Source organism: Giraffa tippelskirchi, chromosome 1 (genome assembly GCF_054371585.1).
Source record: "Giraffa tippelskirchi isolate mGirTip1 chromosome 1, T2T-mGirTip1v1.2.pri, whole genome shotgun sequence".
Classification (NCBI taxonomy): Eukaryota; Metazoa; Chordata; class Mammalia; order Artiodactyla; family Giraffidae; genus Giraffa; species Giraffa tippelskirchi.
The window spans coordinates 53,269,319-53,293,120 of record NC_137275.1 but is presented as its reverse complement, the minus strand read 5'-3'; the positions used below and the strand labels follow the sequence as shown (position 1 = coordinate 53,293,120).

The 23,802-nt window shown below is 35.1% G+C and overlaps 1 protein-coding gene across 3 annotated transcripts in view; it reads left to right on the top strand.

The window, feature by feature from the left end:
• N4BP2 (NEDD4 binding protein 2) overlaps positions 1-22,621 on the top strand; it is a 52,917-nt gene extending 30,296 nt beyond the window's left edge. For 2 of the 3 annotated variants that reach the window (XR_014082503.1, XM_081591988.1), the window contains exons 12-16: positions 4,826-4,964; positions 9,719-9,907; positions 10,841-11,009; positions 17,589-17,712; positions 19,177-22,621. Coding sequence is in view for 1 of the 3 variants with exons in the window: in XM_081591988.1 (XP_081448114.1) it covers positions 4,826-4,964; positions 9,719-9,907; positions 10,841-11,009; positions 17,589-17,712; positions 19,177-19,222 (667 nt within the window). In the remaining 2 variants the exon portion in view is untranslated. Of the gene's footprint in view, positions 1-4,380; positions 4,965-9,718; positions 9,908-10,840; positions 11,010-17,588; positions 17,713-19,176 lie in introns of all 3 variants that reach the window. The other variant, XR_014082501.1, reaches the window with a different exon arrangement.
• Positions 22,622-23,802: the final 1,181 nt, after the last annotated feature.

Genomic DNA, 23,802 nt, shown 5'->3' with positions numbered 1-23,802 from the left:
ATTATAAACCATTTAAATGCGATAATGTAGAAAGTGAGGAGTTTTTGTCAATTGGTTCATATTCCTCCTCAATTTTTTCTCATGTTCATGTACTAAGTATGTGTACACATGTGTACCTATTTGTTTTGATGACTATATATATATATAAATATATATAATCACCAAAATAGATTGTGTTTTATGTACTATTTTGTAGTTTTGCTGTTATTTATTCTGTCCATACTTTGTGACTTACTCTTTTCTTTTTAATGTCTACAGAGTATTCCATAGTACTCTGAAAGTGATTTCTTAAAGTACTGTAGTTTGTTTAAACATGATCTGTTTACAGGCTTTTTGGCTGTAAGAAAAGTTGGAAACCATGTTGCACTGAGCAACATTGAGCATACATTTTTGTGTGCATGGGTGAATGTTATAGTAAGCTACTTTCTAAAAGTGAAATTGCTGGTTCAGAGTAGGTACACTAAAAATGTTTATCAGTTCAATTCAGTTCAGTCGCTCAGTCGTGTCCGACTCCTTGCGACCCCATGAACCGCAGCACGCCAGGCCTCCCTGTCCATCACCAAGTCCCGGAGTTTACCCAAACCCATGTCCATCGAGTCGGTGATGCCATCCAGCCATCTCATCCTCTGTCATCCCCTTCTTCTCCTGCCCTCAATCTTTCCCAGCATCAGGGTCTTTTCCAATGAGTCAGCTCTTCACATCTGGTGGCCCAAGTATTGGAGTTTCAGCTTCAACATTAGTTCTTCCAATGAACACCCAGGACTGATCTCCTTTAGAATGGACTGGCTGGATCTCCTTGCAGTCCAAGGGACTCTCAAGAGTCTTCTCCAACACCACAGTTCAAAAGCATCAATTCTTCAGCGCTCGGCTTTCTTTATAGTCCAAAAAGTGTTTATAGCTAATGCCAAATTTCCTTTTATAAGGGCTTTCCATATTATTTATATGCACTGATTGTGTAACTTTCCCTGGGCATTAAGAATCTTCAATTTTTTTGCTATTCTGGTGGGAAAAATATTTCATTGTTGCTTAAATTTTTATTACTAGTGAGCTGTTTTTCCATTGATTTCTTTTTCTATTAAATTGCTACTTTTTGCCTGTCTTCTTTTGGCTCTTTGTATTTCTTTCTACATTTATGAGAATTCTTTACATATTATGTGTAGTTATCTTTGTTAATATAGATTATAATAAATTTTATTGATAAAATCTCACTGGTCATATGCATATTTTAATTCATGTTTTATCAGAAAATTGTTTCCTTTATTGGTTTGGAGTTTTAACTCTTTTTGAGAAAATCTGTCCTACCCCAACATTACGGAATTTATTTATTCCATATTTATTCCAGTATTTATTTTTAAATTTGCTTTTTTTTTAAACGAAACTTTTTTATATAATTTTGTTTATTTATTTATTTTTGGCTGTCCTGTGTCTTTGTTGCTGCTCAAGCTTTTCTCTAGTTGTGGCGAACAGGGGCTGCTCTCTACTTGTGGCATGCAGACTTCTCATTGCGGTGACTTCTCTTGTTGCAGAGCACAGGCTTCAGTAGTTGTGATTCTTGGGCTCTAGAGCACAGGCTCAATAGTTGTGGCACATGGGCTTAGTTGCTCCGAGGCCTGTGGGATCCTCCCAGACCAGAGATCGAACCCGTGTCTCCTGCATTGGCAGGTGGATTCTTTACCACTGAGCCACCAGGGAAGCCCTTAATTTATTTTTATTAATTTATATATTTGACTGCACCAGGTCTTACTTAGTTGTAGCACACAGGATCTTCAACCATCATTCAGTATTTTTAATAGTGAAATTTTAAAAATTTACCTAACATTTTTGTGTGTTTCATATGAAATAGAGATTTAACTTAATTTTTTTCCGAATGATAAACTGGGTAGATAGGTCATCTTTACACACTGATATAAAATATAACCACTAATATTTCCTGCATTCCCAAATATACATTTTCTTTTATTGACTCTTTGATTCCATTGAGCCATTTGGTCCTAAATTTTTATTTTCAATACTGTAGTGTAATAGTGTGTTTTGATGTTTGCTATGTTAGGAATGCTTCTTGTTTGAGTAATACATAGTTTTGATCTTAATGTATTCCTTAAATTTCTATTTTAGCAAGAGTTGTTTTAAATAGATGCCGTTTTAGGCTCTTTGGAGAATCTAATACAGATTTTTTTTCTTTAGTTTATTAGTATATTTCATGTCAATCACCAATAACTTCTAGAATAAAAATTCTCTCATTTTTGTTTTTTTCCTTTAATGCAATATCAGAATTGATTTCAGGCTTTTTGCAACAGTTGTTACGTGAGATTAGTCTATAATTTTGTTTCTTTGTTATCTTTGTCAGATTTGGTTTTAGGGTTTTATTTGGTATTTGGCTTAATAAAAGGGCTTTCCTGGTGGCTCAATGGTAAAGAATCTGCCTGCAATGCGAGAGATGCAGGTTTAGTCCCTGGGTCAAGAGGATCCCCTGGAGAAGGAAATGGCAACCCACTTCAGTATTCCTTCCTGGAAAATGCCACGGACAGAGGAGTCTAGTGGGATACAGTTCATAGGGTCACAAAGAGTCAGACACGACTGAGCAACTTGCTCTGGAAAATTTAAGTAAATTAGTACCTTGAAGGTTCTGGGGTTGTGCCTTTTTGGGGAAATCTTTTATAACTTTTCACTGCCTTTTAAGGGTATTGCTTTATTCAAGTATTTGCCTTTTTTTTCTCCTGTGCATCTTTTCTAGTGGTTTGTCTTCTAGAAAACCATTAGTTTTACCTTGATTTTCAGGTTTATTATTGTTAAGTTGTATATAATATTCTGTGATAATTCTATTGTTTTGTATTTGATCATATACTTTTTTCCTTTCCTAATATATTTTTTTTCTGTTTTCTTTGTTTTTGCTGTTTGTCAGAACGGCCCTTTTAAAGAACAAGCTCTTGGTTTATTGATCAAAGTCTGTTTTATATTCTCTAATCATTTATTTTTGCTTTTATTTTTGGTAATTGCTTTCTATTTTTGTTGGTTCCTTTCTCTTTAAATTTGTTGACATATTTTCAATTCTTTGGTTAGTTTGTTTCCTTTTAGTATTTAATAAATATATTTAAGGGTATGAACTTTTCTCTCTATTATGTTTTTGATATGTATATGTAGTATTTTGATTTTGATATGTAGTACTTTAATTTTTTTCTGTAATAATCTAATTCAGTTTGATGTTCTCATTCATTCAAGAGTTTGAAATTTTCTAAATGGATTGATAGTTTGATGGTGGTGGTGGTTACTGTTTATTTTGTTTTGTTGCGTTGGGATATAAGAATGCAGCCTGAAAGAATCCTGCTTTTGGGAATTTGAAATTTTCTTTGGTTTAATACATGATCAGTTATTATAAATATTACAAAGGTGCTTTTGAAAAAGAATATTCTCTGCTGAGTATGCAGAGTTCTAAATATGTCACTTGAATCAAGTTTTTCATGGTATTGTTTCAGTCCACAAATTTTCTATTTATTTTTGTTACCTGAGCAGCTGTTTTCTTAGAATTATGTGTTAAAATGCCCCAGGCATTGGGGATTAGGAGGGTTGGTGCTGGCATATGGCAACTCTCTTCTATGGAAACCTAGGGCAAGAAAGTCTGATGTGAAACTACCCAGAGTTACGGATCCCAGGTGAGGTTAGAGGACTGAGTACTTCCTTTCAGTGCTCAGAATGATTGATCAGTCAGGTCTCAAGGGTAGGTATTATGATATTCAATGATCCTCCATTTGCCTGCCAACAGCTGGATACTTGTCTCAGCAGTAGTGTCAGCTTCGCCCTGGTAAGAAGGGTAGGTTCAGTCAATTACTGCATTATATGCCTGCAGTGTAATCTTCCAGAGCCATATACTGCTAAGAACACCTGTGGTGGAGACTGGCTTCCAGCTGTAGAAGTGGGCAAACTAGGTGATTTTAAGGACTAGTTAGGATGTGGATAATTTCTGGTAGTTTCTAGCCCCCAAGAAACTCCTATTTGTTGAGCATATGTTAGGCAGTAAGATGGGAGTGCTCAAGTGGAATTGGTAGTCCCAAATGATTCCCCTGCAGGAGTTGCTTTAATAAATTGAAGAATAGCAAAATATCACAGTATTTTGCATAAGTATTGCATTTCAAAAATAGTCCTTTGTGGTCAGATCTTCACTATCTAGCTTTTGGAAGAGATCAGAGCCATAAAAAACAATAATTATAAAATCATTTATAATTTGCTTTGGAATGAGTTTCTTTTGTTATAGGAACATGAGTGTTTCAGGCTTTTGAATTTCATATTCACATAATGAAGTATCACCATGAAAATATGCCTAAATAATGTAGTGGTGGGAGGTAGGATAGTTTTTTACTTTTTCCTTTCTATATCTCTGCTTAGAATTTCTTTGACTGGAACCCCATGGTTTAAGTAAAATGTGAAATTTGACAGAATACAATGTCAGCGTAAAGATCCATTGTCTGTTTTTGATGTATGAAGTAAACTGAAACGTGTGAATTCAACAAGGGGACTAAATATGGGTGATAAGATGAAAGAAGGAGTTGTGGAAAATCTATCTGGAATAAAAGATAAGAAAATGAATTAATTATTAATATGTTACTTTTGGGTATTCATTTAAAAAATTAATTTTTGAGAGCCTCTACACTTTCTGTTCATTCTTCAGTCTTGAGATGCACAATGAGCATTTAATTTTGATGTTTAAAACTAAGAAGTGAGCCAATTTTTCATATTCTTCTAAGATGTTTTCAAGATTGCTTTTGTTAATGTTTCCACATAACTTTTATTTCATTCATTGACCTCATATTTGTACTTCAACTCTCTACAGCTATTCATTAGAGCACACAGTGCAATTTCTAAATTGTGTTCTTGAAGGAGACCCTGTAAAAACAGTGGTAGCACAAGAATTTGTTCACCAAAACGAAAATATCACTTCTCATACTGCACAGAAGTCTAAGGAGAAAAAGGTATAGAGCTTCTTAGTTTTTTACAATAATGGTAAATAATAGTTATGTATGAAATATAATTGATTTGTTAGATTAATGTTTATTTCTCACCATTTTTTGTAGACTGGAAATTTAACCAATGCATATTTGGCTAATAATAATCTGCTCAAATAATGAATTTATAGCTGATTATATTTTTTCTTCAGTGTCTTTGTACATGACGAACATTTGAATTTCTGTAACTTTTCTTGTGTAGACTACACATGAAACGTATGAGGTTTAATTGAATAACTATGGAATGCAATATGATGGGTCTTAGAGTATAACTATGTCAGACCTGGCCTGGGTCTCCCGGATTGCAGGCAGAGCCACCTGGGAAGCCCAGAAATGTTTAGCCATTTGAGGAACTGCCAAGCATTTTCCCCAAATGGTTACATTCTTTTACATTTCCATCAGCAGTGTATGAGGGTTAGAATTTCTCCGCATCCTCTATGACACTTTGTTATCATCTTGTCTTTTTGATTAAAGCCATCTGAGTAGATGTTAAGTTGTTTGACGGATACCTGGGATTTGTTTTAATCAGATATGGTAAGACACCAGGCATGGAAATGACATGAAGGAAGAAGTTTATTATAGTTACAGAAGCAGGAGGTATGGCCTACCACCCAAAGCCCTATGAGGAAGCACCAGGGTCAAGGAGACAAAGAGAGAAGGGGGAAATGTGCACAAGAGCCTTTTTTTGTGGTTTCTATGGGAAAGACTTGGCAAAGCAGGGTAATAAGTAGGTTTAGGATTGGCTAGTTTGAATAATTTCAGCAGGCTCTGGGGCATAGGAACTGTTCCTAGTTTTCTGGTACCTGGCTTCAGTGATTAGGGTATGTGAATGGTGGCCAGAGAGTGAGAGCCCGTAAAGGAAGTGGTTGTGGGTATGGGTTCTAGGTTGGATGGTTTGCATGTATAAAGTGTGCCAGCAAGTGAATTGTTTCCAATCTCTAGGAATTAGCTAACCCCAAGGTGGGGGCTTTGTCTCTAGGGATTAGCAAGGCCTCATGTCAAAGCATTAGAACATAAGAAGTAAAAGACATAGTTAATACAGAAGTGGCATCTCATTGTGATTTTGATTTGCATTTCCCTGATGGCTGATGATGTTGAGCATCTTTTGATGTGCTTATTGGCCATTTGTATTATATCTTCTTTGAAGAGATGTCTATTAGTATCCATAGCCCATTACAATTAAAAAAAAATTTCTTTAGTCTTATGAGTTTTTATGTAGTCTACGTGCAAATCCCTTTTCAGACATATGACTTGCAGACTTTTTCCCATTCCAAGGGTTGTCTTTTCACTTTTTTGCTAATGTCCTTTGAAGCACAAATGTTTAAAAATTGATCACGTGCAATTCACTTTTTTCTTTTGTTGGATGTACTTTTGGTGTCATACCTAAGAAACTGTTGCCTAATCCAAGGTCACCAAACTTACACACAAGTTTTCTTTTCTTTCAAGAGTTTTATAGTTTTAGTGCTTACATTTAGATCTTTGTATATGGTGTGAGATAGGGGTTCAGGTTTATTCTTTTGCATATGGATATTCAGTTATCACAATACCACTTGTTGCAAAGATTATTTTTCCCACATTGGATTTTCTTAGCACCCTAGTTGGAAATGAATTGACTGTAAATTTTTTACTAGACTCTCAATTTCATTCCATTGTTCTGTATGTCTGTCATTATGCCCGTACCATAGTCTTGACTGCTGTAACTTTGTAGTAAGTTTTGAGATTGAGAAATGTGAATTTTAAACTATGTTCTTTTTTTCCCCCAAGATTATTTTGGCTATTCTGGTCCCCTTGCATTTCTGTGTGACTTTTAGGATCAGCTTGTCAGTTTCTGCAAAGAAGCCAGTTGGAATTTTCATGGGGATTGTATTGAGTCTGCAGATCAATTTGAGGTGTATTGCCATCTTAACAATACTCTCTTCCAATTTGTAAATGTGAAAGTACCTTTCAATTTATTTACTTCCTCTTAAGTTCATTCAACATTGTGTTGTAGTTTTGAATATAAGTTATTCATGACTTTTGTTAAATTTATTTCTAGGTATTTTATTTTTTTGATGCCATTGTAAATGAAATTGTTTTCTTTATTTTTGGATTGTCCACTGTAAATAGAAATACAGTTGATTTTATATATTAATCTTGTATTAGTTTTAGATTTTTTTTTAAACAGTCCTCAGTCATCCTGCTTTGCTTGTTAATAAGACCACTCATGGATAAACTTGTGTGCTCCTTTTTTCTTTGATTACTTCACCAGAATTTAGCTGATAGGACTTGGGTAATTTTGGTGTTCATGTGATCTGTTAGTGTGTACACAAAGCAGGAAGTATGTGGTACCACTGATGCCTGTGTTCATCATGGATAGGTGTAGTATGTTATCTGTTAGTGTGTACTCAGAGCAGGAAGTATGTGGTACCACTGATCCCTGTGTTCATCATGGATAGGTGTAGTGTGTTATCTATTAGTGTGTACACAGAGCAGGAAGAGTATGGTACCACTGTTGCCTGTGTTCATCATGGATAGGTGTAGTATGTTACAAGATTCAAAGAGTACAAGATGATGGCGAGACCTTCAGTGCCAGACTGGGAATAAAGATTACTTTTTCTCCTGATAATAAGAGCAAGGCACTCTTGGTCATTATGGCAGTAGAGGAAGTGATTGGGAAGTGTGCTTGCTGAAAGTGGGAGATGGTTAGAAGATGTTGGAATCAAGAAAGGAGAGTTTGTGAGTTGTGTACACGTTGGCCAAAACATAAATTTGAATAAGTTGTACTGGAGGTAAGTTATACTTAGTATTTCTCAAAAAAATGTAGGGAGATGTCACAACACTGATAAAAATATTGTTAAGATTTGTGAGCAGAATAGTCTGTCTTTGATATCCCAGGACCTTAAAGGACCAGAGATGCTGAAACAGAGTATCATGATACCAGTAACATTTTGGTTTCCCTGTTTTGTTCAAGAAACTAACATTTATTTAAAACTGTGTTTTGTTAATACTAGTACCTTTTCCCTTTAGTTGTTAATGAAATTTGCAAGTTTGTTACCTTTGGAAATGGTTTTAATATTACGGTACATCATGCTTTCAAGAGAATCAGTCAGTCAGTTCAGTCGCTCAGTCATGTCCGACTCTTTGAGACTCCACGAACCGCAGCACGCCAGGCCTCCCTGTCCATCACCAACTCCCAGAGTCCACCCAAACTCATGTCCCTTGAGTCGGTGATGCCATCCAACCATGTCATCCTCTGTCGTCCCCTTCTCCTCCCACCCTCAATCTTTTCCCAGCATCAGGGTCTTTTCCAGTGAGTCAGCTCTTTGCATCAGGTGGCCAAAGTGACACTAATTATGTGAATTCTTAGGAAACGTGTTTCACTTGGCCCTAGTTAATGAAGTTACAGTAAACCGTATCACTGTGAAAGGAATATAAAAATAAATTTTGGTTTTATTTTAAAATGAGAGTAGCTCTCATTATATACTTTTTTTTCCCTTTCTTTTTTTGGGCCTTGCCACGTGGCTTGTGGGATGTTAGTTCCACGAACAAGGATTGAACCCAGGCCTAGGCAGTGAAGGCACAGAGTCTTAACTATTGGACAGCCTGGGAATTCCCTGTTTTTTTTTCTTTTTCAAAAATAAGAAATGAAGGGTCTCTTCCCAGAGAACCAAATGTGATTTGCATTTTTTAGTATGAATACCAATAGAGACTTTAAGACTATGAAATATTTATGTTTGTAGTATTAGGCACTGTGGCTTTTCAAAGGTCATAAAAAGTGTTTTTTTTAATCCCTTCCCTGCAAAATCTTTGGTTTTATCTGGTATGCAAGCTGTATACTCAAAGACTATTTAAACATTAATATGAAATAGTTAAACAGTAGTATGATTATTAGTGAGCATGACATAAGGATGTAGGGCCTATGAATATTCTTAGGTAAGGGAGAGTTGTGGGTATTGGTTGCAAAAATAAAAACATATTTACAGATTTTTGACTCTAGTAATGAGTTAGGAATGTGGTGATACATTTATGTTATTCTTTTCCATTTGATTTAATGTTGAGGCTAATTTGCATAATTATTTTCATGATCTCATGTTTTAAATTAGAGTTATTTAGTTTAGTTTCTTTAAGTGTCCATATGGGTAACAGCTACTTGATTATATTTCAGAAAGCTCAAAAAGTCAACACTACCATAGTGGCTAGTTGGTTGAATTGATTGAAAACTGGCCCTATAAACCTCTTTATGATTTTTACCTACTATCAGGCATGGTCACTCCATATGCTCTTCTGTTTTCAAAAGAATATTATTCAATTGTTTCATTGGTTGGTTTTTTAAAAATATAAATTGAAATATGCCATTACTTCCTTCAGTGATTGGACTGACTGTATGAATGGATTTGCAAACTAAAACTTGGAAAATATTGCATTAGATAAATGAATGTTATTCTTTGAATATTTTATATTCTCTCTTTTGGCTTGATTTTTTTATTTCCATAGTTTTAGAGAACTTTTTAACATCTCCTTAGATAAGAGTGGTTACAAATGGAGTACCCTTATGGTATGAAAAAGTTAATGATGGTTGACAAGTGCATGACTTACTAGGAAGACAGTAGGGAAATACTGTCTGTTTTTTTAAGAAGAAAGATAAAAATTAGTAGAGACCAGTTTTCACGTACAGATTTTGAAGGTAAAGTTTGTGTGTTCTCCTTTTCTTTGGGTTGTACTTATTGTGTAACACCTTACAGGCAAAGAAATTGAAAGAGACTGAAGATATACCAAGTGAACCATCTTTCCAGGACTTTGAGTACCCAGAGTATGATGACTACAGGGCAGAGGCTTTCCTGCACCAGCAGAAGAGGATGGAATGCTACAGCAAGGCAAAAGAAGCTTATCGGATGGGGAAGAAAAACGTTGCCACATTTTATGCCCAGCAGGTAAAGAGGAAAGCCAGTTCTTTTTTTCTTTGTCATTTATGATGTCTGAATAATCTTGAAGGAGATAATACTCATACTGTGACTAGATGAAGTTATTCTGGGGAATGTAGATTTTATTCTGTAAGTGATGTAAAGTAGCCTGTTCCATAAGAACTGTATGGTCTGAGAATTCCAGCAGTCCCTAATCTCTTTTAGGTTGGCTCTCTCATTCAGTACTACTTCTAAACAGTTACAAGTTTTCTGGAGGAAACACAGTGGAATGTTAGTATTGACCTTCCTAGATGGGATTACAGATGACTTGTGTTTTCTATCATGCTTGAGTTTTTAGTTAGGTATCACTTTTCATAGTCAGAAAAAGAAAGTTACGTTAATACCTTTCAGAGAAATAGAATTTACACCTAGGCTCATTGGGCATGCATGTGCTCTGTCACTTCAGGCATATTATTAAAAGAAACCTGATTGATTGACTTTTTGTTTTCTTGTGGTTCCACGTAGCTTTCTTTTTTATGACTGAGCAGAAAAAGTATCAAACTGGTATTACCTAGTGAGCAACAATAGCAGACCTTAAGGGATGGCTTCAGGGGTAACTCCCAAGTTGTTAAGAGGGGTTGAGACTCAGGATTATCAAAAGGTAAACCACTGGATTCCTTCTTGAGATGGATGTTGTTTATTTGTGTCCCTCTTCTATGAATTTTGGATCAGAGAGTGTGTTAGAAATGATGATCCAGTAGTTTAAGAACTATGTTATTAGTTCACTGAAATCCACCTAAATTTTTGGTGCATTTTTGCATATTAGCCCATTGCATTAAAAATTTTAGATCAATTTTTCCATTTTTTTGTTCTTCTTTTTACTGGGGGCACTATTTGTTTTCTCATTGCCTACTAAGTAGCAGATAGGAAAAGTGAACACTAGTGATATGTTTATATTTAAAGGGTGGTCTCCATGAGCAGAAGATGAAAGAAGCTAATCACCTTGCTGCCGTGGAGATATTTGAGAAAGTCAATGCCTCCCTACTGCCACAGAATGTTCTAGACCTCCATGGGCTGCATGTGGATGAGGCTATAGAACATTTGACAACAGTTTTACAGCAGAAAACTGAAGGTAGGACTGTAGTCGTGACATATTTTCAATAGGAAGTGTATCTTTGTTTATATTGATATAACTTGCAAATTCAAGGGAGTCTGAATGTGCAGGCTAAGGATATGTGTGCCACACTGATAGATGTTTGTATTAGACTCATTCTTCAAGAAAACCTTAGGAAAGAATTCTAACTGCCTTGGCCATTAACATTTTTATTTTCCTGCTTCAGTCATGTTTGTATTCCTTTGTTTTACTGGGCATGTATATATATCAAACCAACTTTTGGGCCTCAAAGGGAGGGCATGATATAATCTGAGAATTCACTGGACCTTTCAGGAATATTACACATCTTTGTTCGTAGACATTTACTGGAGCTGTTAGATACTTATTAGATGTCAGTTGCTCAACAGGTATTTAATAAAATACAGAAGTAAATAAGGTGATAAGATTTTTATAGAATTATCATAAATTCAGGATTTCTGAGTGTTTGCATTGTAATGGTGTGCCCTTCTCCCTTCCTGCTTGTATTTAGTCTTTGCAGGTCAATAAGAAAGCTACTGCCTGCCTCTTAAAATCGTATCATGTACTTTATATACATTAAAGTATCTTGTTGGTTTATTATCTTGTTTCCTTTTCATCACCAGATGGTAGCACTTAGGAAAATTCAATCTTTGTAGTACCCAGACAAATACTGGGGAATCATCTCCTTTTACCACTGCTGGGATATTTTGAGTTCTCAACTTGACTTTCTTTTTATCTTTCATTTTATTGTGGAGACATAAAATCCATGCCTCAGTTATTCCTTGTGGTTCCATTGTACTGCTCTGTCATTGATAGCTGTGTTCTGGTTAATTAGTTTATATATATATTTTAGAAAGTTGTATACTATACATTATATAAGTTTATCAATTCAACACATATAAGTTGTATTATTAAATACTTGATTAAATATAATTGATATAAAAGGTTGAGAATTCATCTTTTTATCATGCAAACCATGTTGAAAAGGTTGCAGAGTAAAATAAGAACACCTCTGTACCCATGAGTATAAAGTAACAAGTGGTAACATTTTACTGTATGTGCTTTTTTATTTTTATTTTTCTCTTCCCTTCCTGGTGGAAATCAACACCCTTCAGTTTGCATTCATCATCAGTCTATCTATAGTATTCCTTTTGTGAGTTTTAAAAAATTAACATATATGGTGTCACACTGTGTATCAGCCAGATTCCTTATTTTCACCCAATCCAGTTTTGAAGATCTACTCATCTTAATGGATTGTTTTCTTTTTTTTAATTATAACTGCTGTATAGTATTATGTGACCATGTCATAATGTGCCCATCTCTCTATTGATGGGCATTTTTATTTTGCATTATCAACATACATGTCTACTCTTATCACTATCTTTTTTTTCCTAGCTTTTTGTATTGAAAAATTTTAAACCCACAGAGAAGTTGAATGAATTGTAGACTGATCAGTCATCAACATTTGGCCACATTTGTTTCTCTCTCTCAAATTACTTTCTGCTGAACCATTTGAGAATAAGTTTTAAACATTGTGGTGCTTTGCTTTTGAACACCTCAGCATGTTTATCACTTGAGGACAAATTCATTTTCCTACATAATCACAATACATTATTACTTTTAAGGCATTTAACATTGTTAACAAAGTGTTGTCTAATATACAGGCCATACTTAGTGTTTTCCAGTTGTATGGAAAGGTCTTATGTAGCTGGGCCATTTTCTACCCCCAATCCAGGATCCAGTCATGCATCACATGTTCCAGCTGATGGTCCCAAGTCAGTAGCCTCCTGTAATATAAAGTAGTTCCTTTGTCTAATTTTTGTTTTCCATGTCATTGACATTTTTGAAGATTCCAAGTCAGTCGTTTGGTAGATTGTCGTACAATTTTAATTTGTCTGATTGTTTCTTCACGGCTAGATTCAGTTTAAAATTTTCTGGGCAAAAATGCTGCATAGGTGATGTTAGGTCATCCTTGGTGAACTCATTAGAAGACATATATGGTTAGTTTTCCCTTATTGGTGGTGTTAAGTTTGATTTCTTAACTGAGATATGGAACTCTTATCATATCAGATTTTGCTTTGTAAATGTACATTTTCTCCCTTTTTAATCAGTTAATAAATTTTGATGATTGATTCTTTGTGACTGTGTGAATAACTGTTTTCATACAGCTGTTCTCATTTTGTCTTACGATTTTAGCATCCATTTATGATCCTTGTATGAATCAGTTATTTTATTGGTGGTTCCATAATGGTGTTTTATAATTTGTATTCCTTCTGTGTTTATTAGCAGACATTCTTTGATAGAGTAGAGGACTTACCTCCCCCACTTGTTTTTTAAATATAATTTTGAAAATCTTGGAGAAAATCTAGAAAACAGCAACGAAGATTAGAAGAGAAAATTTAAGAGCAGCTTAAATACATTATTTAATCTGGAGAAAAGAAAAATTCCTATATAGAAGTATTATAAGGAAATATTTTGTCTCTGGAGGATGAATAAATCATTTACTCAATAAAAACTTGATGATCTTCTATATTCTCGACGTCAGAGATAAAGCAGTGAAAAAGACACACAATTCCTGTCTTTATGGAGTTTGCCATCTAGTAGAATAGATGGTAGTGAATGACTAGTTACATAATTAGCACTGTGATAAGGTTGCCATGTTTCATTTAGCATAAATCCCCACATCCCTACGTAGTTGTTCCTGCCCTGCGTCTTCATCCTTGTCTTGTGTTTTGCTTCCCTTCCATTTCTTTATGTTTATCTATGTTACTGCTTTTGACTTTCAGACTAAATTCAGTTCAGTTCAGTCACTCAGTCGTGTCCGACTCTTTGTGACCCCATGAATTGCAGCACGCCAGGCCTCCCTGTCCATCACCAACTCCCGGAGTCTACCCAAACCCATGTCCTTCGAGTCAGTGATGCCATCCAACCATCTCATCCTCTGTCGTCCCCTTCTCCTCCTGCCCCCAATCCTACCCAGCATTAGGGTCTTTTCCAATGAGTCAACTCTTCGCATGAGGTGGCCAAAGTATTGGAGTTTCAGCTTCATCATCAGTCCTTCCAATGAACACCCAGAATTGATCTCCTTTAGGATGGACTGGTTGGATCTCCTTGCAGTCCAAGGGACTCTCAAGAGTCTTCTCCAACACCACAGTTCAAAAGCATCAATTCTTCAGCGCTCAGCTTTCTTCACCATCTAACTGTCACATCCATACATGACCACTGCCTATTAAAAACTTCTGCTAGTACTCCCGTGTATCACAGTATTTATAAAAAGCTTCTTATATAGTTGACTTTTTGCATGGGGGCTGTGCTGAGTCTTCATAGCTGCATGCGAGCTTTCTCTAGTTGCGGCGAGTGGGGGCTGCTTTTCATTGTGGTGTGCAGGCTTCTCATTGTCTTCTCTTCTTGTGGAGCACAGGCTGTAGGTGTGCAGGCTTTAGTAGTTGTGATGCACGGGCTTAGTTACTCCATGGCATGTGGGATCTTTCTTGACTGGGAATCAAACCCATGTCCCTTTGCACTGGCAGGTGGATTCCTAACCACTGAACCACAAGGGAAGTCCCTATAATTGATTATTAAATGTCCATCTTTTTGGCCAAAAATTGAGTCAAAGATGATTATTGAATCATTATTGTATATTCTGCCTTCCATTCAACACTTCAAAAACCTTTTGAATAAGTGACTGAATAAAGAGTAGGTATTCCTCTCATTTTATAGATAAGGAAACTGATGACTTAGTAAGTTTAATAAAATGGAAAATAATAAGTGTTATTAAGGATGCAGAGAATTGGAACCCTCATATATTGCTGGTGGCAATGTTAAATGGTGCAACCTGTGGAAAAGGTTGACATTCCTTGAAAGGTTAAGCATAAAGTTATCATATGACCCAGCAGTTCTGGTCCCAAGCTTGTACACAAGAGAATTGAAAACAATTCATCCACACAGAAACTTATGTATGTTCATAATAGCTAAAAGGTGGAAACAACCCAGATGTCTATCCACTGGTGAATGGACAAAATGTGGTATATCGATACAGTGGAATATAATTAAGCCATAAAAAAGAATGAAATGCTGACATATGCTGCAACACAGATGAACCTTGTAAGGATTATGCAGTGTGAAAGAAGCCAGATACAAAGGGCCACATATTATATGATTTCCATTTATATAAATTGTCTATAATAGGATCCATAGAAACAGAAAGTTCATTATTGTTTTCTGAGACTGGAAAGCCAGGGATGGAGACTGACTACTAACTGGCACAGAATTTCTTTTTGAGATGATGGAATGTTCTGGAATTAGATCATGTTGATGGTTGCACAACATTGTAATGTACTAAAATGCACTGAATTGTATATTTTAAAATCGTGAATTTTATGTTAGGTGAATTTTATTTCAGTAGAAAAAATTATGAGAATAAAAGAGTTAAATAACTTGTTTAAGGTGATACTTGGGCAGACCCAGTATACAAACCCTCTCTGGAAGCCAAAGCCCATCTTGTGCACGCTACCTGTGGTGACCTGTTGTTATGGTTGGTCACCACCAGATGGTAGTATTTTCGAACAGAAACGTGTCCAGGGGAACAATCTGTGGCTCTGTCCCACATTGTTTTTAGTCGTGAAAGATGATGGTCAAAATTAGGGATGAATTATATACAAAAATCTAACCCTTTGTGTCTTCTGATTGAAATATATATACCACAACTACCCATGAAGCTTTTTGCCCCCAAATAACCAGAAGCAGGTAAAGCCTTTAGATCTGACTACTGCTTTGTTCAGATTTGTAGGGAATAGAGGAACATGTTAGATGACACCATGGGGAAACAAAATCCGGACTGTAAATATTTAGGATAAATGATCTCATTTTTCCAACAAATTGAAAAACCCCATCACACAGGGGGAAGGAGAACCTTTTAAAAGTTAAGAGGTCTATCAACCAAATACCCAGGGATCAAATCCTGGTCTCCTGCATTGCAGGCAGATTCTCTACTGTCTGAGCCACCAGGGATGCCCTATGAAATATATCAACCAACTACAATGTGTGGACATGTTTCAACCCTGATTCAAACAAATCACAGTAAAAATATGTTTTTGAGACTATTGGGGGAAATTTTTAGCCATTTTTAGAAACATTAAGGAACTATTTTTAACTTTGTAAGATATGATTGTGACATTGTGGTTATGTTTTTTTAGAGAGTCTTTATCTTTTAAAATAAGTACTGAAATATTTACAGTTGAAATGATAAGAAATCTGAGAAATGCTTTGCTGCTGCTGCTGCTAAGTCGCTTCAGCTGTATCCGACTCTGTGCGACCCCATAGACGGCAGCCCACCAGGCTCCCCCGTCCCTGGGATTCTCCAGGCAAGAATACTGGAATGGGTTGCCATTTCCTTCTCCAATGCATGAAAGTGAAAAGTAAAAGTGAAGTCGCTCAGTCGTATCCGACTCTTAGCGACCCCATGGACTGCAGCCTACCAGGCTCCTCCGTCCATGGGATTTTCCAGTCATGAGTACTGGAGTGGGTTGCCATTCCCTTCTCCGAGAAATGCTCTAAATGAGTTTAAACAGGAATTATAAATACAAGAACAACATGTCCACTTTAATTCCAGACTAAATATTGCCTTGGAGATATGAGACTTGTAAAACAATGTTTGTGGATCTGCTAGAGTCTTATGGCAACTTAATGAACAGAGTATGGAATATTTATGAGTATATGTATTTTATGCTAAAGGTCATAACTTGTGCTATTTAAAACTGAGGAGCAAATATCTACTGAATTGTTAAATCAATTCTTATTATAAACAGGTTTTTTGTTGTTGCTATTTTATTGTAGCTGTTACTTTCAGATTTATATACTTGATTTTCACAGGCTCATTTCCAAAGCAGGAGCTATGGTCTTTTAAGAGGCTCAGGTTCATTCGATATTTTAAAATCATCTGTTTGGAAGACTTTCTTAAGTTAATAATTGATTATCTTTAACAGTAAGACTGCAGTCCATGCTGTAATTAGTGGGTTTGGTAATGGCTATTCCTGAGGGTGATAGCCTATAAAGCAGTTGCCTCATACCCCATTTTACTGACAAGAAAATAGGCACAGATAGGCTAAGAAACTTGTCCATGGTCCCAATACACAGTCATTTAGTGGCAGAGCTGCTTATAATAAAGATCAGAGCTGTCTGGCTTCGGAGTATTTAGTAGAATTGTTGTAAAGATTCTTAGTTAATAAATGTAAGTCACTTAAAGTGATGCCTGACTCCATGTGTGTAATAATTGTTCAATATCATTAATATTATTGTTGTCATCATTATTTCAGAGAGAAATTCTGGTAGCTCATGCATATCTCTCTCCTCACAGGAGAAGTTCCACTCAAGTCTTTAGGTGGATCAGTTACTATGAAGCTTTCATACTTAAAAGTGTAGATGAAACATACATTTAAAAACATCAGTGTAGGACTTTTTGAAGAAATGAATCTTTAAATCCTCATGAAAACAATTTCATATGTGTTTGAGTAAAGGTTTGTTTTCTGTTGAGAATGTAAGATAAATAAATTTTAACTGTTTCAATTCCTGTTGTAACAGAATTTAAGCAGAATGGTGGTAAGCCCTGTCTCTCTGTGATAACGGGGAGAGGAAACCACAGCCAGGGAGGAGTTGCTCGCATCAAACCAGCCGTCATTAAATACCTCACAAGCCATAACTTTAGGTGAGTATAGATTTCTGTTATCGATAATGACAGTTGCGCATATGCAGATAGTAAACACTAATAGTATACTCAGAACAATTTGTTAAGATAGTTTACTAAATTTAACCATCTGATTTTAGCCACAAATTCATGATTAAATTATGATATGTAACATCCCTTCTGGATTTATGGTGTCTAGTAAGCCAGAAATGAAAGAAAAATTGTTTGTTGTTGAAGTAGTCATTTGAAAAAACTATTTCTATCATAAATTTAAAATTTAAAAGAAAATAAGTATATTCTTTTTTTTCTTATATTATTCAAGATAGTTAGATTATACATATCATCAGTTCAGTTCAGTTCAGTCGCTTAGCAACGTGGCTTTGTGTAGAGCTTAAAACAGGCTGAAAACTGAATCAGTTCAGTCGCTCAGTCGTGTCCTACTCTTTGCGACCCCATGGACTGCAGCACGCCAGGCCTCCCTGTCCATCACCAATTCCCGGAGTTTACTCAAACTCATGTCCATTGAGTCGGTGATGCCATCCAACCATCTCATCCTCTGTCGTCCCCTTCTCCTCCCACCCTAAGGTTATTGTTTAATTCTTTTGAAAAGAAGTACATGTTTGTGGATTTTGGAAGAATTTGGAGCTCCTGCTAAAATGTGGTTATAATTTGTATGTATTTAAACTTTAGTGGAAATCTCTAGTCACTTATGAATATGTCTTCATAAATTAAGTACCGCTGTTGGTCTTAGCTGGCAAATATGAAATGTCCTTTTTCATTAAGTGATTATTGTTCAGTAGCAGCCAGTGGCAAGAAAAGTCCAGGAAGAAAGATTTGTTGATGGATAAATTCCCTGAGGAATCCCAGTACCCTCCTTCCCTTACTTCTAGTTTCAGTTATTGCAGCCTGTTTTGTTTATGTGATATAATAAAATGTTGAGTATGTTATAGAAAGTGGTAGCATTAATTCTGAGCATGAAAACAGATGACATTTTAGGGTTACTTTTACAAAAGAAATAGGCTAGAACATTATCATACTGGAATTAATCATCTGGTTTAGAGACTGGTGGTATTTCTTTAAATTTCATACTGAGGGAGTTTCATGTTCTGGTAAATCAGACTTAGCTATGGAAATTTTTTCTTGGTACTGTTATAATGCAGAGAGAGAATGTAATTCAGACATCATCATGTCCTTCATACAGCTTACTGTTATTCATTAACGTCAAAATCAGGCTTGAGAATTTTTTAAAAATCTAAAATTGTAATAACTGCTGTTAGGAGTAATCCCCAGCCTTAGTCATGTATTTATTTTGACAGTAGATTAAAAAGAACACAAGCATAGATATTATTTAGTCCTTGATTTAACCTAAAGCAGATTGCTTTGATAGTGAATATTATGTTTAGCATAGGCACTTAGAATTGGTTACAAGATATATTTCTTAATAATTTGAAATTTTTATCTTTAACTCTTTTTTCATTTTTGCAGGTTCTCTGAAATTAAACCAGGGTGCTTGAAAGTCATGCTAAAGTAAAATAAACATCTTGACTAAAAAGTGTGAAGGTTTGTAGCTTAAAATTAGTTATATTTGCAGTGCTTTAGTCAATTTTATGTAAATGTATGTTTTATTAGTAGTGATGTCCAGTTATAAACAGAAAAACATGGTTTTCAAAATTCAAGAGAAGTTTAATTTTTACTGATTCAAATGCAAAATATATTATCTATTAAAGATGTTAAAGAGAATTTTTATTGATTACCAGATGTCTAAGAAAATTATCAGCTGTGGTTTTAAAGATTGAAATGCTCTGATACTTTCTCAGACAGAAAATGTTACCTTTATATTAATTGTTGTTTGATGTTTCGTAAAGTCTTAAAGACTTCTATGAGAAGTCTTTAAAGTGCTTTGAGATCTAGTAGTAGTAGTAGTACTGAAAGAAAGGAGATGTAACAGAAACCTTTGAGTGCTTTTTGATTTCAAAACAATACAAAAAATCATTTTGCCATATTCTACAGGAAGGAAGACACTCTGTTGCACTTCAGCTTTGTATATGGTTGTGATCGCTTACCTTTTGTTCCTTCTTTCTGGGTGTGTACATTTCCTAGAAGTGAAGTTGGGGTCTGAGATTATGTTGCAGTTTTATACCTTCCATAGGCAGACAAGTTTTCAAAGAAGGAGCGCTGCTGTCTTCTAGAACTGCTCCTAGTCTTATAGCACTGCCTGTGTAAGTGATATTAAAGACAGTACTAAAGAGCTATATTTTGTATTTGAGGCGTGTAATTTCTAAACTAGAGTACGTCAAAATCCTATTAACTTAAAACAGATATAGAAAACATTTTTGATATAATCGTAAAAGAAGTTCTTACAATTTAAAAGTTTTTTACCTTTATTTTTAAAGAGAACCAACTTTCTGAAAGGAAACTTTCACTGACTTCTTTTTTCTTGGTCAGCTTAAAAAGCCCTATTAGTATACTTGTCAGTTATAACTTCCTTTACACAAGTTTACTGTGATGAAGTATAATTTTCCAATATAAGATGCTGGCTTAAATAAATCTGACTTTGGATATGAAGGGTATTTTCAACATACCTAGTTTTAGCAAACAGCTGTACTGATTTTTGATAAGCTTAAAATTATTTGGACTAGAGGTGATAGGATTTAGGATTGCGCTATTACTGAAAGAATTCCCAGAAGAACAGACATTTTAATGAAAATAAAATTCAGAAACATGTTTTTATATATCATGAAAGCATGCTTGTAAAAGAAGAGCCATATCATTGAATTTATTCCTGTAAAAATATATGTTTGCTACTTAGAAATAGTGACTGGTGTTGAAGTATTATTCACATTGTTACGTTTGTGGTAATTTGTTAAAAAAAAAAAAGCCAACAGTTTGGCATATTTTTTTGTGAGGTTGTATACATTAAAAGAGTTGTATACATTAAAAATAAAACAATTCCTTTCAACAACTTTAATTATAAAACTACAACTGTTAGTTAATGAAATAAAACCTTTCTGTGTATAAATTGATATGATTTAAGAAATGTGTATAACAGTACTAAAACCTAGAATTATTCGAGTGTGTGCAGCTGCATACTCATTTTCTGTGTTTTTGTATTTCCTCATCCCAGTTTCAAAAAAGACATCGCTTTTGAGTGCTTCAACTAGACTTTAGTTCAATATTAGTTATTATAATTATGATTAATATGGGAGCAGTCAAAAAGAACAAGAGGTGAGGTATTTTGTGGGCAGAACTCAAATGAAAGAACCTATGTTTTGAACTGTACCAACTCTAATTTTATGCTTTATTTTGGTAAATCTAGGGCATTTCTTCTTAATCATAATTCATAAATACATGGAGAAATTTTGAGCATTATAAATGTTTTTATAAAGTTGTTTAGTACCAAACTGTCTTCTCTCCCACTATCTAGCATAGTTTAAGCAACATGTAATTATGAAAGAAAGTTTTATAATGGCTCTTTTCTTGTTTTGCCTGTTTCTAAATCCTGTATGCCAAAGGTAAACAGAGTTTGAGGATTATCAAATTTTTCTCTTTTACTCATTTCTAAATCCTATGTGTCAAAACTAAAGATAATGTGGGGCTTTTCAGAGTTTTTGTGTATGTTTTGGTATATTTGTGCTAATATATGACTTACTAGAATGGCTCTTTGCAAAGTTATTAATATTTTAAAAGTATAACAGGTCTGTAATTTTGGAAGATTTTAATAACAATTATAGTCTTTCGATAGTCTCTTGCCAGTATCTACCAGGAAAAGATGAGCACTAATGTGGAAACCACAGGGAAAGTGGGGTTGGACAGAGGGGACTCTTAACAGTATTTTCAGTCTGTTCATTTCCTTCCTTAAACATGAGAAATGGAAGTATTTTGTCTTACACTTATTGGCTCTTCATGTATCTCTTTATTGTTTGAAGTTGAGGTTTCTTCAGTGTATTAGTGTTTCAGTACTGCCTGCAATTCTAAGGCCTTGTAGTATGTGGGGCATACTGTATAGTAGCAACCCCGACTTAACACTTTAAAGTGTCTTGTGTATTATAACACATTTTGCAGAGAAAAGCTAAACAATTCTGTTGGATTGTTTCCAATCCTTTATTTTGTCCTTTTTAAATTCAAGTGTTTTGTATGCTTAGGAAAAAGACATGTATAGTAGCAAGATTGGTTATTTCTGAGCTGGAAATTGGAAACTTTGAAACTCAGGAAATTGCTTTGACAATGTTTTAACTGCTCTCAATTTAAGAAAATGACAAAATGTATAAAAAAGACACAAAAATAATGTGTGCTGTTTTTCCAATTGCTTTTTCATTATACAATTGAGGTGAAGTTTGATAATTTTTCTGTGTTGTGGTTAAATATTGCTTATTTTTATTTACATGGTAAAGAAAACAGATTTAAATGTTTGTGTGGCCAAAAAATCTTGTCATTTAAAAGGTAAAGTAAGTTTAAGTAGATTGTATGTAAATGGTGCTTATTTTTTAATGTAATTCAAGTTTACAGTGTTACTTAATGTCTCTTTGCAAAATTTATTAGAGAAATAAGGCTAGAATACATCTACATCCCGAAGAGCTTTTTATAACTTCACATTATATGATGACAAATTTTACTGTTTTCCTTAAAGTTGAGCAGATGACTTTTATGGTCCAAATGATGAACCCATTTATTAACATATGATTGAGAATTAACCATGAGACTTTTCATTAAAATATAATATTGCAACTGTCAGTTGGAGAATGAATATATTATAAGATTTTCAGTCAGTCTATTAGAAACAAAATCCTTTTATTTGTACTATAAAGAAAATGTAATTTTGCTGTTAACTCTGTACTTTTTTATTGAAACTGTTTTATAACTTTGCTTTTAAAATTTCTTATGAAACCATTTGCAAATTACATACTTAATTTAATAAAATACTTTAACCACTGCTCAGTGTGAGGATATCCTTCATTTGGTGTGGTGGGGTTAGTGGTTTAAATATTAAAGTACATTTTTATATGTAACTTAATATTTAATATTTCACATGGTCACAATCTCCGCTTCCCTCCTCCTCCCCTCCATTCAAGCAGTTAGGCCTTTCTTCCATTACTTCAGGGGGAGGATGTGACCAGCAGAAAGAAAAACCAAAGGAGTGTTCCTAACTTTCATTTGTAAAAGCATACATGCTTAGGGACCAGTAAAGACCAGCAGGACAGACAAAAGGATGAGACAGAGAACTTCTGTCATTCCACTCCACCCCATACTCAACACGAAGAAGTTTCCTCCAGGATGACACCACCCTTATGGCAGAAAGCTAAGAGGAAATAAAGAGCCTCTTGATGAAGGTGAAAGAGGAGAGTGAAAAAGCTGGCTTAAAACTCTGCATTCAAAAAACTAAGATCATGGCACCCTGTCCTATCACTTCATGGCAAATAGATGGGGAAACAGTGGCTGACTTTATTTTTTGGGGCTCCAAAATCACTGCAGATGGTGACTGCAGCCATGAAATTAAAAGGTGCTTGCTCCTTGGAAGAAAAGCTGTGACCAACCTAGATAGCATATTTAAAAGCAGAGACTTTACTTTGCCAACAAAGGTCCGTCTAGTCAAGGCTATGGTTTTTCCAGTAGTCATGTATGGATGTGAGAGTTGGACTAGAAAGAAAGCTGAGCACCGAAGAATCGATGCTTTTGAACTGTGTTGTTGGAGAAGTCTCTTGAGAGTCCCTTGGACTGCAAGGAGATCCAGCCAGTCCATCCTAAAGGAAATCAGTCCTGAATTTTCATTGGAAGGACTGATGCTGAAGCTGAAACTCCAATATTTTGGCCACCTGATGCGAAGAACTGACTCATTGGAAGAGACCCTGATGCTGGGAAAGATTGAAGGCAGGAGGAGAAAGGAACGACAGAGGATAAGATGGTTGGATGGCGTCACTGACTTGATTGACATGAGTTTGAGCAAGCCCTGGAAGTTGGTGATGGACAGGGAAGCCTGGCGTGCTGCAGTCCATGGGGTCGTGAAGAGTTGGATACTACTGAACTGAACTGAGCTTGTAATTTCAAGGGAAAAGTGTCAAATTTTTTTTATTTTTATACCACAACTTTTATTCTAATTTAAACTATTTTGCTGTC